This window comes from Raphanus sativus, unplaced genomic scaffold (assembly GCF_000801105.2).
Source record: "Raphanus sativus cultivar WK10039 unplaced genomic scaffold, ASM80110v3 Scaffold0769, whole genome shotgun sequence".
Taxonomy (NCBI): domain Eukaryota; kingdom Viridiplantae; phylum Streptophyta; class Magnoliopsida; order Brassicales; family Brassicaceae; genus Raphanus; species Raphanus sativus.
In genome coordinates, this window is record NW_026616085.1 from 13379 (window position 1) to 30721 (window position 17343).

Here is a 17343-nt window from a genome sequence, read left to right on the forward strand (position 1 = left end):
GTTTCAGATCGTCATCCTTCTATATATTGTGGACTTGCAAAGGTAAGTTTTTTCTTTGCATTTCATTAAATTTATGTTTTCGTCAAATAACCTATGGTACCTGAGGTGAATAAGAGTACTGAGCAGTATACTAGTGTTTGTTTTCTAATTTCAAAAAATTTACGTCTAACTAAACAACTTATGCCAGCTGAAGTGTAAGACTTATAAGTAGTACAACCGGATTTATATATTGTAACAACTGTTATAATGTTGTACAACCGGTTACTTTCAATATTTTAAAAAATGGCATATATATCTGTATCATAACATTATCTCAGTATCATCTCAGGTTTATCCTAACGGTCGCCATTGCGCATGCATCCTGCATCTTAAACGAAACGTGAGAACTTACTTTAAGGATAAGCATCTAGGTTATCTAGTTGGGAAAGCTGCTCGTGCATTTAGACTTTCGGAGTTCTACACCACCTTCAACGAAATTAAGAGAGTCAATGCATCTTGTGCCGACTATCTCATCGGTATAGGCTTCGAACACTGGGCAAGATCTCATTTCAAGGGTAATCGATACAACATCATGACAAGTAATGTTGCGGAGACATGGAACTCGGTTTTGCGTGAGGCCCGGGAATATCCCATACTATCTCTCATTGAGTACATTCGCACGAAGCTTATGACATGGTTTGCCAACCGACGAGAGATAGATCCAGAAGGTTCTAACTTCCTTACTCCCCGGGTTCAAGAGATCGTCACTTCAAATTTTGAAAGGAGTGGAATGTTTGGGGTGACAGTAGTCAGAAATGGTGAATATGAAGTGACAGATAAAACTGGCGAAACTTTACACGTCAATCTGAACCGTAAGTGTTGTACGTGCAACGAATTCCAAGCTCTAATGATTCCTTGCACCCACGCCATCGCAGCTGCAACGAGGTACAAAGTCCGAGTAGATTCATTGGTGGGGAAGTGTTATAGTTTGGAAACATACAAGACAGCATATGCGAGAATCATCTACCCCGTGGTGGAAGATGAGGTGATTGAGATAATTTCCAGCGATAGTTCCAACGACCAGCCTGACATAAATCCCCCAGCAAGCCGGAGACCACCGGGTAGACCAAGAAAAAACCGGATTTTATCTCGAGGAGAAATTCAGGTATTTTATGTACTTCTCCAATATATATCTACCACACACAATATTAATTTTATTGTTATAATGCAGACAAGTGGACCTAGGAAGCGCACACTATGCGGCAGATGCAAGCGTCCTGGACATAACAGGGCAACATGCAAAATGGCAATATAATCTTATGCTTGTTTAAATAGGAAAGTTAGAGACTCGGATGATGAAGGTGTATGTACGTTAGGAGGGTTAATGGATGTTTGATGTATAAAGCATCCATTTGTGGGATGTGGCATGATTATTAATATTCCCGAGTTTGTTTAATAAATAAAATCTTCTTTCCATGATAATCCTGAACCACATAAAATGTCCAAATGAAATTTAATCTCGAATTGAGATAAGACCATATTTAGAGGAGAAACTGTTACCAATAGAATTGAAAATAATAATGAAAATTTGTAAACAGTTTGAAAACAAATATTTAAATCCAGTTAGTTGCTCACGAGTAATGGTAACTTAAATATATATCCGGGAACAATAAACCGACCCTGCTTATAGAAATAACAGATTCCAATATATTAAGTGGTTAAAACAAGCGAACTTTTTTATATTTACAAACATGGCGGTATATAGTGAACACATAAAGATTGGTCGTATCACCAAACCCCCTTCAATCTTTAAACATTCCCCAAGCGGACTATTATATGAAATCATATTAATCCGGATATTTCCAATATTACCGTTTTCTGAATTATTATTCGGAAATTCTTGTGGTGATAAGTTATGTTTTTCAATCTACATATATGTCCGCCTTCCATAATCAAATAAAAAACCTGTGTAATCAAAGATACAAATATTACTTCCAAATATGCCTACAAATATTACTTCGAAATTGTCAAAAGATGGTCCAAATAAATTAGTAAATTCATAGACAGTTAATTTTTGGTGATCTTTAAGTAAAAAACCGGGGAAATAGCTTCCCTGGTTAGACATGTCTAAACCTGGTTCCGTTAACAATTTGCTTTAAATATATAAATTACATAAATCCCAAAATAGTTAGACCAGTAGTTCTGTTACGGACAGTAGAAAGACACGTTTTAACAACAAAGAAACGGTGCTAGATATTTTAGTTAGCCCCTTCTAGTTAAAGAAGAAGATTTCGTTTCAGGTTTTATAGATAATGATGAATTAAAATAATAAAAATCATTATCAACCTGTTTTGTCATGTCAGACTGCGTAATGATGATGGTATAACAGTAGGTAGCCTGCAAGCATTTAATGCGGGGGATATGGTGTGATTCTCTGGTTTAATTTAGAACCAAAAAATGATCGGTTTCCAACAAATGTATTTTGCTATAAAAAGGTACATCCATTTACATCTACCGCTACACATAAGTAACCATCAAGTACAGAAAGAAGTTAAGCAAACCGGAGAAAACTCTGAGAAAACTGTAAGTATCTTTAAATTTCAGTTTTTAAAAAAAAAAAATTATGGTTTGATATCGATGCCTTTTTAATAACTGAAAATCGAGGGTTTCTTTTACAATGACAATAGTGGCATTTTTGGGTTGGTGTTTTTTGACTACTCATTGTTGTATGAAAACAGATGGCTCGGCTAGTTGTTATATCCAAACACTACAAGAAAACAAATAATTAACGAGGGCCATTTTCCTCGTTAATTCCTCGTAAAAGGAGGTTTACGAGGAATTAACGAGGAAAAGCCTTTCGTCGTTTTTCGTCCGTCGTAAAAAAGGATTCGTCGCCATTTCCTCGTAGAATAGCGAGGTTTCGGTTTCCTCGTAAAGACGAAGTTAATATTTCGTCGTAAGTTCCTCGCCCCCTTTCCTTGTAAATCACTCGCTTAATTTCCTCGTACAAACCACGTGAACCACGCGTCGTTACTTACACGTAAGATCCTTGAAATCATATCCTCGTAAATTCGATGTAATATCCTTGAAAGGATTTCCTCGTAAAATCGATGTAGAATCGTTGAAAGGTTTTCCTCGTAAAAACCTCGAAAGCCTTTCCTCGTAAAGACCTCGAAAGACTTTCCTCGTAAAAACCTCGAAAGCATTTCTTCGTAAATTTCTCGGAAATATTTTCGTCGTAAATAACTCGTAGACTTCCATTTTTCGAATTAATAAAATATTATTTGATAAATATAATAATTATTAATTTAACAAAATAAAAATATTTAAATATTGGATTTATAAATAAATTTTAAATAAAATTCACAAGCAACAAAATATTTTATATATAATTAAGTTTTGGATTTTATAATACATAAACCGAAAAAAAACTAAAAAAACTAAGGCTCGTTCATCGCCTCGTAGAATTCCTCGCTCCTCCTCGTAACATCCTCCTCGTTATGTGTGCCCGATGACTCGCCTGGAATGGGATTTTGTTGTTTCATGTTCCTCAACAAAGCTTCCCATTCCGGATTTGTGGACGCTATAACGTCGATGAAGGCTTCGAGTCCACTCACACGGCTTTTGGTCGCGCCCAGCTCGGAACGCAACTGAGTGACTTCTTCGGTCTGTCTCTGAGCATAAGATGATGTCGCTCTCGGGACATCATTGACGGAACCGATCCCCAACGTACGTCCCTTTTTCTTAGGGACAACCTTAAAAACAAAAAAATTATATTTGTTAGTTAAATTTAAAAGGGAAATTTAATCAATTAATAATTAAAAAGATATAATGTTAAAAAATTTACCTCCTCGTAAATCTTATCCACTTCAGTTGTGGATAAGGTAACTGGTAATCCGTCGCCGGACTGCTGGGTCAGCTGAGTCTGGCGCTCCTCAACCCGAGCAATTACGTTGTTGTAGATTTGCTCGGACTTGCCATCTAAAAACTGGCCCGCCTTGTTTTTGTGGGTCCGCTCGTAAAGTTCCGGAAGAGTCGGGAGACGTCCCAACTCTTTGGCCTAAAAACATTTAAGAAAATTGTTAGAAATATATTTAATTATATTAAAAATAATAATTAAATATTTAATTACGTACCATTTTCAAACGGACACCGGCATGTGGTTTTTGGCCCGTAGAGTGTAGCATCGGGCCGTTACCGTGCTCGTCTACCGTGTTACGGGCGGCAGCACAAATGTTTGCGATCCTAATGGAGTTAGGATCCTTCCAGTAACGGATGAGGCCGTCCCAAACATCCGTGGTAAGCTCAGCGGGTTTGCCACGGGTGTACCCCTTGACGATCCAGGCACCCTTCCAGTTGCAAACCGTGTCCGACAAGCGAACTTGCGCCTTTTCGTAAAACGCCTTCCTCACTCTCTCACTGACCCCGATGGACCAATGATACTTTTGCTGCAAAAAAAAATTAATAATTAGTTAATAAAAAAAATAATTAATTAATAGAATTACTTACAGCGTAAATCTTGAACCACGTCTTTCGGATGTAGATCGGCGTCAATTTCCAGTTTGGATGCGCCATGGAGAAGTAACCTTTAATCGTCTCGGTTACATCTGTCGCAAGGGAATTGTCAACCCCAAACCTGGAAAAAAATGAAAATTTAAATTATTTAATGAAGTTATAAATTAAAATAATTATTTAAAAAATACACTTACCATAAAGTCCCGTCGGGTCTGTCGGGGTCTATGATTGGTAAACCAGCTCTGCCTGGCATACCAAGAATATCCTCGACAGTGTACTGCGAGAAGGGAACAGTAGGTGGCACCATGAGATCGGGATGAACAGCGGCGGGGATCTCAGGAGGAGCCATCGGAGGAGGCACCGGAGGAGCCATCGGCTGAGCCATCGGCTGAGCCATCGGCTGAGCCATCGGCTGAGGCTGAGCCATCGGAGGAGGAATCGGAGGGAAGAAATGCTGAGTCTCGGGAACAGACTCCTGATCCGAAGAACCTGAACCGCCGGCACCTGAAGAAGAACCTGGCGGGTCTAACTGACTACCAGGCTCACCGAATATCTCCCTGTAGTGAGCAGTAAGCATGCGCTGGCGAACCTGCAAAAATATATTTTTTTGAGATTATGATCATCAATAATTAAAAAGCTATCATCAATAATTTAAAAATCTATCTAACAAACATAAAATCCGTAAACCTATCTAAATTCTCTAAACTAACCACCTAAATTAACCACCTATCTAAATTGTCTAAACTAATAAAGGGGGCGAGGAAATTACCATTTTCGGAGGAGAGAGGAATGGGAAAGGAGTTAGAGACGAAATGGGGAGGAAGTGGAGAGGAAGTTGGGAGGAATGGACAGTGTGAGGTTTGTGAGGTTGTATATATAAGTTACGGAGGTCTCGCAATTTCCTCGTAAGTTTACGAGGAATTAAAGAGGCCCGTGTTCCTCTTTCTCGTAAAAACCTCGTAAGATTACGAGGAAATTGCGAGGCCCGTCCCAAACTAAACGATAAATTAGCGAGGCCCGTCTTTTTGTTACTCGTAAAACCCTCGTAACATTACGAGGAAATTGCGAGGCCCGTCCCAAATAAAACGATGAAATTTCGAGGCCCGTCTTTCTGTTCCTCGTAAATGCTTCGTAAGTTACGAGTTATTAACGAGGTTATTTTCTAAACCTCTAAACTCTAAACCCCAAACCTTAAACCCCATCTTTCTTATATTCTACTTCATATATTCATAACATATCAAACTCAAAATTTATAACCACAATTCTTTAACTTCTAATATCAATCTCTTCTTCCTAATTTAAACTTATACAAAATCAAATTATTTATTTAAATATAATCATTTGAAGATTTGAAAATATAATCATTTGAAGATTTGAAATATAATCTTTTGAAGATTTAAAAATATAATCTTTTGAAGATTTAAAATATAATCTTTTGAAAATTATAAAATTATTAATGGGGTTTGGAGTTTTGGATTTAGACAAAATAGATAAGAAAGATGGGGTTTGGGGTTTAGGGTTTAGGGGTTTAGACAACATATCTCGTTAAAACCTCGTAAACCTACGAGGAAATAACGAGGAAAAAAAAAAAAAAGAAAGCCTCGTTAATTCCACGTAAGCTTACGAGGGCGTTACGACGATTTGTGCTTACGTGGAATTAACGAGGCCCGTGTATTTCTTTTTTTCTACTTTCCTCGTTATTTCGTCGTAAATTACGAGGAATTAACGAGGTTTTCTTTCTAAACCTCTAAAATCAAAAACCCCAAACCACAAACACCATCTTTCCTATCTTCTACTCTTCATATTCCAATCCAAACCTCAATCCTTTATTTTTCATTCAAAACCTCAAACTCAATATTCTTAACATTTCAAACCTCAAAATTTATAATCACAATTCTTTAAATTCTAATATCAATCTCTTCTTCCTAATTTAAACTTATACAAAATCAAATTATTTATTTAAATATAATCATTTGAAGATTTGAAAATATAATCATTTGAAGATTTGAAAATATAATATTTTGAAGATTTAAAAATATAATCTTCTGAAGATTTGAAAATATAATCATTTGAAGATTTGAAAATATAATCTTTTGAAGATTTAAAAATATAATCTTTTGAAAATTATAAAATTATTAATGGGGTTTGGAGTTTGGGATTTAGACAAAAGAGATAAGAAAGATGGGGTTTGGGGTTTAGGGTTTAGGGGTTTAGACAACATATCTCGTTAAAACCTCGTAAACCTACGAGGAAATAACGAGGAAATAAAAAAAAAAAGAAAGCCTCGTTAATTCCACGTAAGCTTACGAGGTCGTTACGACGATTTGTGCTTACGTGGAATTAACGAGGCCCGTGTATTTCTTTTTTTCTACTTTCCTCGTTATTTCCTCGTAAATTACGAGGAATTAACGAGGTTTTCTTTCTAAACCTCTAAAATCAAAAACCCCAAACCACAAACACCATCTTTCCTATCTTCTACTCTTCATATTCCAATCCCAAACCTCAATCATTTATTTTTCATTCAAAACCTCAAACTCAATATTTTTTTTTATAATCGAATCACATGCATTAAGTCTGAAAATCAATCATATTAAAACACAAATACATCAATCAGATACATTTTCGTCATCACTAGAAACATCATCATTTTCATTAAACTCGTCTTCAACAGCTTCATCTGTGCCATCGTCGGTAAGATCTTCATACTCATGATTATGCGGATCAATGAGAAGAATGTCATCAATTTGTTGTTCAGGTTCCTCGACTTCATTTATCTGTTCTTCTTGCAATGGTGGTTCTTCTCCACTTATGATTCGTCCTCGAGGTGTAACTTTGATCACGGATAACCAATTTATTCCCGATTCTCTCATCCGAGGGTATGGAAGGTAGCTAACTTGATCTGCTTGTGAAGCTAAGATGAAAGGCTCGAATTTGTTGTACCTGAAAATAAAGAAAACATAGAAATAAGCTTATTCTACTCATGTATGCCAAATAAAGAATTTGTTGTACCTTCTTCCACCATTGACATCAACTACACCGAATTTGTTAAACCGAACACCTCTGTTGACGACGGGGTCGAACCACTCACATTTGAAGAGGACGCATTTCAGCTTCAATATCCCTGGAAATTCCACTTCGATAATCTCTGTCAAGATACCGTAGAAATCGGTTTCCCCTTTCACACATATTCCATAGTTACTGGTTGCCCGCTGTCTACCATACTCATATGTGTGAAAAGTATAGCCTCGTGTGAAATACATCTGTGAAGTGGTGACCTTTACATGTGGAGATTGAATTACTTCATGTAACCACTTAGGATAATCTGCATCGTCGTCAAAATCAACCTGCAAAAACAAAGTGAACGTTAAAATACAAATCATTTATGAATAAAGAGTTTGAGTTAATACCTGACTCTTCAACCATTTTATAAAGTGTTGATCTTTCCTTTTGTCTACGTCAGTTGTGGATATACCAGGGAATGTTTCTTCGACTTGTGAAACAAATAGGCTGTAAAATCACTTTTTATATTAATTAATATTTGGCAATTATATATATGTGTTAATTTATATATACGTGTCCATTTATGTTACCTTTCAAAATAACGAATCAATGGATCCTCACAATTAAGTAGAATATAGGTGTGTGCACTATGAGCGTCTTCTTCACTCGACCACCAAACCTCTTTTGATTTTCCACCCAGTCGCCCAATCTGGCTAAAGATGTCTGGAACACCAGCAACTGCGTATGTTGGCGCGACACCACCATCATCATATCTCCTTGGAGCTCTTTTCCGAGTACGTACTTTTGACGCAAAGTAGTACGATGTGAAGTGAGAAGTTTCTTCCGTCAAACTTCCAGCAATTATAGAACCTTCAACCTTTGCAAGGTTCTTTGCTTTTCCCTTCAAATATTTCATGGCTCGCTCATACTGATACATCCATCCGTAATGTACAGGTCCACGAAGCAATGCCTCATATGGAAGGTGGACAGCTAGATGCTCCATTACGTCAAAAAACCCAGGAGGAAATATCTTCTCCAAGTTGCACAATAAGATGGGAATGTTCTCTTGAAGCTGTTCCACGACTTCTACTTTAAGGGTGCGGGTGCTCAGATCCCTGAAAAATGCTCCAATGCCTTGTATATTCCAAAAACAATTATACACATATTAGTCATATATATTTCAAACTAAATCATTATATATAAAATAACTGCAATAATAAATATAGTACCTGCAAGTGCTTCATGTACGTTTGTAGGAAGTAGCTCCGCAAAAGCAAAGGGAAGTAGTCGTTGCATAAAGACATGACAGTCATGACTCTTCATCCCAGAGAACTTTTGACCCTTTTCAACGCATCTAGACAGATTTGAAACATACCCATCGGGGAATTTCACTTCTGATGCTACCCAGTTGAACAACACCGACTTTTTTTCTGAAGACAATCTGAATATCGGAACAGGAACTTGCCCATTGCTGTTTATATGTAACTCGCTTCTTGAGCAAATATCCGGCAAGTCTAACCTTGATTTTATGTTGTCTTTTGTCTTCCCCGGGACATTCAATATTGTATTCATGATGTTCTCAAAGAAATTCTTCTCTATATGCATCACATCGAGGTTGTGGCGCAGAAGAAGATCCTTCCAATATGGCAACTCCCAAAATATACTCTTCTTGTGCCAGTTGTGATGAACACCGTAAGAATCAGGCATATTAGGGGGAACATGCCAATTACCACCACGAGGAACTGTTTCCAAAACTCCATAGTAATCGAGTTGCTTTTCAGTTTCTTCTCCAGTTAAATATGGAGGAGGAGTGTCTCTCACAACCCTTTTGTGCCTAAACAATGTCTTGTTTCTTCGGTACGGATGGCCAATGGGAAGAAATCTACGATGACAATCGAACCAACTTGTCTTCCTCCCATTCTTCAGTTGAAACGCATCTGTCGCTCCATTACAATATGGACAAGCTAATCTCCCATGTGTAGTCCATCCCGACAACATCCCATAGGCAGGAAAGTCACTTATGGTCCACAAAAGCATCGCTCGCATCGTGAAATTCGTCTTCGTTGAGCAGTCATACGTCCTCTCCCCTGTTGACCACAAATCCTTCAACTCTTTTATCAGTGGTTGCAGGAAAACATCCAGCGACCTTTTAGGATGTTTCGGACCAGGTATTAATATGGTCAAGAATAGCAACTCCCGTTGCATGCACATCTCCGGTGGCAGGTTGTATGGCGTAAGAAAGACTGGCCACAATGAATATTGTCTCCCTGACATTCCGAATGGACTAAATCCATCTGTGCATAATCCGAGATACACATTCCGGATATTGCTAGCGAATTCCGGATATACTTTGTTAAAATGTTTCCAGGCTCTTGCATCTGATGGATGTGTCATCTCACCATCCGTCTGAGTATGCTCGGCATGCCATCTCATCTTTCCAGCAGTCTGCTCTGATTGGTACAATCTTTTCAATCTGTCTGTAATTGGTAGGTACCACATCCTTTGGTACGGTACCCTATTACGTCCCCGTCCTTGCGGCTTGAATCGTGGCTTCTTGCAGAATCGACATTCTTCTAACTTCTCATCATTTCCCCAGTAGATCATGCAGTTGTCGATGCAAACATCTATCATCTCCGAAGGCAACCCAAGACTATACACCAGTTTCTGAATCTCATAATAAGAATCAGCAGACACATTGTCTTCCGGCAAATACTCTTTGAACAAGTCTGCCCATTCATTCATGCAACTTTCAGGTAGATTGTGATCAGTTTTAATATTCATCATTCTAGCAGCCAACGACAATTTAGAGAGACCTTCTCTACAACCACTGTAAAGTGGTTGATTCGCCGCATTTAACATTTCATAAAACTTTTTTGCATCTATGTTAGGTTCTTCATCTTCATCATGAGCTACAAATGCATCAGTTACCATATCATGAACCCTATCAAAATCTACCATCTGCTCCTCCTGATGGTAACTAGGTTCATTATGCAAATGAAGAGCAACCGGTTCTTCCTGAAAATTGCTATTACTACTACTAGCTTCATTCTGATCATAATTATTATAACCTTCTCCATGTTGAAACCAGATATAGTAATTTGGCGTGAAACCTCTATTTATTAAATGCTTCCAAACATTTTCACGATTTGCCAATTTCGAATTGTTGCATTTCCGACATGGACAGAACATCTTACCGCTTTCTAGGGCGAGCGGTGTGGAATCTGCTTGATGCATAAATGTCTCCAGTCCCGCAATGTATTCTTTCGTCACTCTCCCGTTAGCATCTCTATGCATATACATCCACCTCCGCAACTCGTAGACATTCCCAGAGCCTGACATTTTTTTCCTTTCACGTTTTTCTTTTTTTTTCTTGTTGGTGTGTTTAAAATGATGTTGAAACTTCCATATTTATAGAAAATTTTCGAATCTGGTAGTTGAAGTTTTGCGATGAATTTGCGAGGAAAAGGTAGGTAGCAAAAAAAAACGTGCTTTAAAATTCTTCGTTAAGTTCACGTATATCATTTCCTCGTAAAGGTGACGTAAATTTACGTTGATTTAACGAGGAAATTATATTTCCAGTTTTCCTCGTAAAGATAATGCAAGCTTTACGTGGTTTTTACGAGGAAAATGTATTTCCTCGTAAAGACCACGTAAAGTTACGTGGGCTTTACGACGAAATGTTATCTTCGTTAGTTTACGAGAAAATAACGAGGTTTATTTCTTTCGTTGTAAATTCCTCGTAAGTTCCTCGTACATTTACGAGGATTATATTTCCTCGTTAACTTTCCTCGCCAAAATGCTGTTTTCTTGTAGTGTTTGGTCAAAAAAACAACCGTTCATAGTATTCAAAAAATGTTTTAGATTTTGGCTGAAATTAGTAATGGACCGTCACAGTGTAGAATTGTGATCTTTTATTTTGTTATTCTGGCTGAAATAGAGGTTGCTCATGGATTTGTAATCGGTATATATATCTTTGTTTTAGTCAATAAAATTATTTTATTAAAATTGACTTACAACTTTGATCAATAAGCTAACCCCAGTGAACTATAACCTTCGAATTACCATACGTCTTTCGAATTCTTTTAAATTTAGAGTCATCCTTTTAGTCAATTAGAGTATCCAAAGCAAACAATCAGAACCGGATTTTTTTTTTTGTTTAAATCAGAACCGGTTATTAGACCATCCGCATTAGTGAATTCGGGGAAAGGGTGGAAGCTCGATTCCCAAAACAAATTTTTTGATTATTTTTATTATATTTTCATTTGATTTAAAAAAATAATAAATAAATCAATTATGGACTGACACATATCGTGGAACCCACGAAACAGTGTTGAAAATATTATAATATTTTCTTTTGTGTGAACTTTTGATTAAATTTCCAGTGGGATGCTCTAATGAGCTAAAAATAATGAGAAAACTATATCTATGGCCATTGAAACTGTACTCAAGCAAGCAACTAATGATAATCTTTTATATGCAAATGACATTGTACTCGAATCAAATTATTTTGATATTATAACATATAAATCAACTAAAGCTTGTTACAAAAAGAAAAAAAACATATAAATCAACTACTGACTTTTTTTTGGGCAACGATCAACTACTGACTACTGAGTTGATTGAAGGTGTAACGTTTTTTATTGCTACGTAGGTGTACGTTAGCGTACTGCATTGTTCCAATATTGCAAATGTCATGTTTTGTTTTATTGTTTAATTAATTCTAATACAAAATACCAATTCCATTTCAAAACGATCTTATACAGTATTGTTCCAATATTGCAAAACCATATATTATCTGTACAGTACTGCATTGTTCCAATATTGTTTTAAATGATCTATAGAGTATCTATACAGTACTGCATTATTCCAATATTGCAACACCATACATTTTTATTAATATTTTCCACATATTGAATCTTAATATAATTGCATAAATTTTTGTGGTTATCTATTTTCCACAGTTTTAAACTAATAAAAATCAATAATGATTTTTTTTGCAGTTAACAATTAATCATTATTAATTGATAAAAATACCTAAAAAATATAAAAATGTATCTTTCTAAAACAATTTTCTCTAAACACATACGTTTTTCTAAATCAGAAAGAGTATGTCTCTAAACAAATTTTGTGAATAAGTTACAAAATATTCATAAATTTTATTGGAATTGAAAGCCAATTACAACTCGAAACTTTACATATAAATATATGAAATTTTGTATATCTTTTTTCAAAATTAACACATATACATATATATTAAGCAAATTTTTTTTTAACATATATAGGCAAATTTTGCTAACTAATTTCCTATCCAACCAAGCTAATATAAAAACAATGAGAAAATCACATAAAACCCTCAAAGTGTCACTTACTAGCACTTTAAACCTTGAAGTTTTTTCACTAACACATTTAACCTTCAAAGTGACATTTGTATCATAAAAAACCTCCAAATCAAAAAATTGACCGGTTCAGCAGGTAATTTTTCAAAAATAATTATTTAATTAATAAAATAAAAAATAAAATAAATAAAAATCCAAAAATAAAAAAAATCGAAAATTTTAATAAAATTTACAAAAAAAAAAATTAGAAATTAAATAAATATATTAAAAATTAAATTATTTTCTAAAATATTAATAAAAATAACTAAACAATTAATAATAAATAAGATTAAATTTAAATAGAGAAAAACTAAATAAAAAGTTTACAATTTTTTTTAAAAAATGGAAAATATAAAATTCAAAATTCACAAGTGACGATGATGGTTTCTCACATAACCATTAACAATGACGATAATTAACATATCTCCAATGATAGTTTCCAACACCATCTTAAAATGACAAAAAGAAATATTTTTCAAACTTTTGATTTTCATTTTTTGAAATATATGAATTTTTTTATTTTCTGTTTTTAGTTTGATCTCATTTATTTTTGAATTTTAATTTTCTAAATAATAATTAATTTCATATTTTTTCTAACTTTTTGTAATTTATTATTTTGATTCTTATGTAATTATATATTAATTAAATAAAAATCAAAAAATTAGAAAAAACAGAAAATTAATTAAAATTTAGAAAATTAAAATTCAAAACTAAATGAGATCAAATTAAAAAACAGAAAAATAAAAAATTCATATATTTCAAAAAAAATGAAAATTCAAAAGTTTGAAAAAGATTTTTTTTTGTCATTTTCAAAATGATGTTGGAAACTATCGTTGGAGATATATCAATTATCGTCATTGTTAATGGTTATGTGAGAAACCATCATCATCACTAGTGAATTTTGAATTTTATATTTTCCATTTTTTAAAAAAAATGTGAACTTTTTATTTAGTTCTTCTCTATTTAAATTTAATCTTATTTATTATTAATTTTTTAGTTATTTTTATCAATATTTTAGAAAATAATTTAATTTTTAATATATTTATTTAATTTCTAAATTTTAATTTTTTTTAATTTTTTCATTTTTGTAAATTTTATTAGAATTTTCGATTTTTATTTATTTTGGATTTTTATTTATTTATTTTGTTTATTTTATTAATTAAATAATTATTTTTGAAAAATTACCTGCTGAACCGGTCAATTTTTTGATTTGAAGATTTTTTATGATACAAATGTCACTTTGAAGGTTAAAAGTGTGAGTGAAAAAACTTCAAGGTTTAAAGTGCTAGTAAGTGATACTTTGAAGGTTTTTATGCGATTTTCCCTAAAAACAATAAATCCGATTACCTAAATAATATCTGCTCGTTCCTCTTTCATCTTATAAATTCTAAATTACGAGCTTACAGTGTCTTTTGATATAATGAACATATAAGTTATTTTCAAAAGTGCTGTACTTTTAGTTAGTTGGAACGATTAATTGGACCAAGCACGTCTAACCACAGAGCCAATGGTTCATGGCCACATCGACAACCACAGTCCAACTTTGGTTCAATAGCTCCTTTTTTATTTGATCGCACTGCACCAGACCACGCGCATCTAAAGTTACCTAACCCATTAGGTATATCATAAATTAATAACCAATATATCTTTTTACATGATTTTAGTTTCTTTTTTTTTTTGAGAAAAACATGATTTTAGTTTCTCCGTTTTAATATATCTTTTTTATGTGAATATCCTTTTTGTTGCTTGTAGTTCATACAATGTCATATTTTGTTTCGTTTCTATGATGATGTTTTGCTTGCTTATCATGCGTACAATGTTCAAATCTGGTTAGTAGTTATTGGGTATGTGAAAATTATATAGTTTAAAATATTAGTTTAGTGTCGAGTTCGATCTTCAAGCCAAGTATATATTTTTTTTGTAAATCGCCAAGTATATATATATATTTTTTTTGTAAATCGCCAAGTATATTTTTTGCAACATATTTTTGAAGTTGAAGTAATTAGAACAATATATCACCCAAATTAACAAGTACGCTCTACGCTAGTTTATTTATGTTTAACTATATGGCTGCAGTGAATGATTTTGTCTAATTAATAGTTTTTTTTTTGACAAAAATCTAATTAATAGTTGTAATCAGATATTAAATCTAACAGGTGCACATTTAGGGCCTGACTGGTGTAACCGCAGCGGTTGTGATTGCGGTTGCGGGAGTTTGCGGGTGCGGGTGGTTGCGGTTTTAAGTGTTTTTTAGAGATTTGTACGACTGGTACAACTGTTAGAAATTGTTGCGTTTGCGGGACTCTTATGACTGGTAAACTACCAAACACAACATCTGTTAAATAATAATTTAACAATATTTACATTTTATGTAATTATAAAAATATTAAAAATCATAATAATATGATAATATATAAAATTTATATTTATAAAATCATATTATTTAATTTTAAAAATTTATAGAAAATATTTTAGTTTTGAATTTTTATAATATAAATTGAAATATAATATGAATACATTTTACAATTTCTATTATTCAATTGAAAATTTTTATTGGATATTTTTAGTATTATTTTTATTTATTCTGTTTTTAAAGAAAAAAATTTATCCTCCCGCAACCGCCCGCAACCGCAAACGCTAGCTGGAACCAGCTTTTGATTTTAAGAGGTTCGGAGCGGTTTGAAGCGATTTATAACGTTTTATGTGATTGTTTCGAAACGCCAACAACCGCTATGAACCGCAAAAGCTGCGTTTGCGGGTGGTAGCGGGAAAACCAGTCAAACACCTTACTTAAGAGTTGAACGCCTTCATATTAATCTAGATTTCCGCTCGATTCACTCGAATATCTCAGAGAAAAAAGATTACCAAATAATATATATATATATATATATATATATATATTCTCAAGAAAAAATTGTCATTGTATGTATGGGTCTTTACTGAACATTTATTATAAATGTTCGTTTGTTAACGCCTTTTTACCTATATTTTACCAGTAACTTGTATTATGGAAATTTGAATTCAAATAATACAAATATAATCTTTTTAAAATGAATTAGTTAAATAATTACTCCATTTAACTCTCATTTCATTGTAGTTAGTCCAAAACAAAGGTAAACATGATTAAATTAAACTATTACTGAGAAAGTCTATTGTTTGGACTTTGAGTTGGAGCCGACCCATTTAGCTGAACCAGCATCCATTAAATGAACCAGCATCCATTATGAATGGATCAATGTGAAACTATTGCACTTCATCTCGTACAAGAATATTATATTCAACGTAAATTAACAATACACATTAACTAAAATCATAGTAACGCATATATAACATGACAAAATTGGCTTTCAAATTGCTTAAATAGTTTGGTTTATAGTTTTAGAGACAATGTATATTTTGTTAGTCAACATCCTTATACTACTATTATTCAGCAAAATATACTAGTTCTTTATTTGGTTGCAGAATTAGTAGGATTATTTTTCTATACATCTGTTATTTTTAATCTTCCAAGGCCACATCTACCATTAGGAAAAGTCTTCATGGTCATACATGAATAATTTTTTTTATAATGAAAGTAATGACTTTCTCTTGTAATCTACTTCCCCTTTTTTAAAAATATAGTTTTAACATTTTTATACAACAATTAAGAAAATGATTGTAAAACATTTATGTTCTTATTAATTACACCTTTTTGAACAATAACATCTGAGAAAATAATTACTAGGTGTTTTCCTGCACAATGTGCAGAAAAATATTTTTTATTCAATGTATATTTAGTAATATATATGTATATATATAAAATTACAATTTTGAAATATTCTTTAATTTATATCTTTTTGTTAAATATATTAAATAAATTTTGTAAATGTAAGAGAAAATTTTGTTAAGTGTATAATTATCAAAACATAAAACTAAATAATTTTCTAAAATTTATGGATATTAAAAAAACTAATAGTATTGGATTAGAAAATTACATTTAAAACTGTATAATTTTGAAAACTGTTTTAGTAATAATAATTATAAAATAGAATTAAATTTTGAAAATTCCAAAATATATTATTATTTATATTTATAACATTATATTATTTTTTGCTATATTAATGATGATCTATGAGTTATTACCATATTTTATAAAATAACTAAAAATACAAATCAATATAAATGTAAATGTCCATGTCACTATTTTAAAAAATTATTCTTAAAAATGCATAGTATTTTGAAGAATTGTTTTTGTAATTAAAATTATAAAATATAGCTAAATAATTTCGAAATTTTATTTATTATATTTCTATTTAAATTTATTATTTACCATATTTTAAAAACTTATCTTAAATATAAATCAATATTAAATGTAATATGTCATATCTATAAGTTATTACCATATTTAAAAAAATATCTTAAATATAAATCAACACTAAATGTAAATATCCATGTCATAATTTACTTCAAGCCATGTCATCAATGTTAGTGTGCT

At 32.9% G+C, this 17343-nt stretch overlaps 2 protein-coding genes across 4 annotated transcripts; both read right to left on the reverse strand.

Moving 5' to 3' along the window:
- Nucleotides 1-3341: 3341 nt before the first annotated feature.
- On the reverse strand, nt 3342-11305 carry LOC130503019 (uncharacterized). 2 transcript variants are annotated; one of them, XM_056997696.1, is made up of 6 exons: nt 10689-11305; nt 4689-5083; nt 4489-4615; nt 4116-4427; nt 3827-4039; nt 3342-3734 (listed from the first exon to the last, which is right to left on the reverse strand). In XM_056997696.1, the coding sequence occupies exons 2-6, from the start codon at nt 5069-5071 to the stop codon at nt 3420-3422; spliced, it is 1350 nt and encodes a 449-aa protein (XP_056853676.1). In that variant the 5' UTR covers nt 5072-5083; nt 10689-11305; the 3' UTR covers nt 3342-3419. The 2 variants fall into 2 exon arrangements, with proteins under 2 accessions (XP_056853676.1, XP_056853675.1); XM_056997695.1 differs by lacking the exon at nt 10689-11305 and adding an exon at nt 5264-5717.
- On the reverse strand, nt 7063-10678 carry LOC130503018 (uncharacterized). 2 transcript variants are annotated; one of them, XM_056997693.1, is made up of 5 exons: nt 8724-10678; nt 8085-8628; nt 7902-8001; nt 7504-7838; nt 7063-7434 (listed from the first exon to the last, which is right to left on the reverse strand). In XM_056997693.1, exons 1-5 carry the CDS (start codon nt 10450-10452, stop codon nt 7101-7103), a joined length of 3042 nt encoding a protein of 1013 aa, XP_056853673.1. In that variant the 5' UTR covers nt 10453-10678; the 3' UTR covers nt 7063-7100. The 2 variants fall into 2 exon arrangements, with proteins under 2 accessions (XP_056853673.1, XP_056853674.1); XM_056997694.1 differs by lacking the exons at nt 7504-7838; nt 7902-8001 and having other exon boundaries at nt 8724-10677.
- Nucleotides 11306-17343: the final 6038 nt, after the last annotated feature.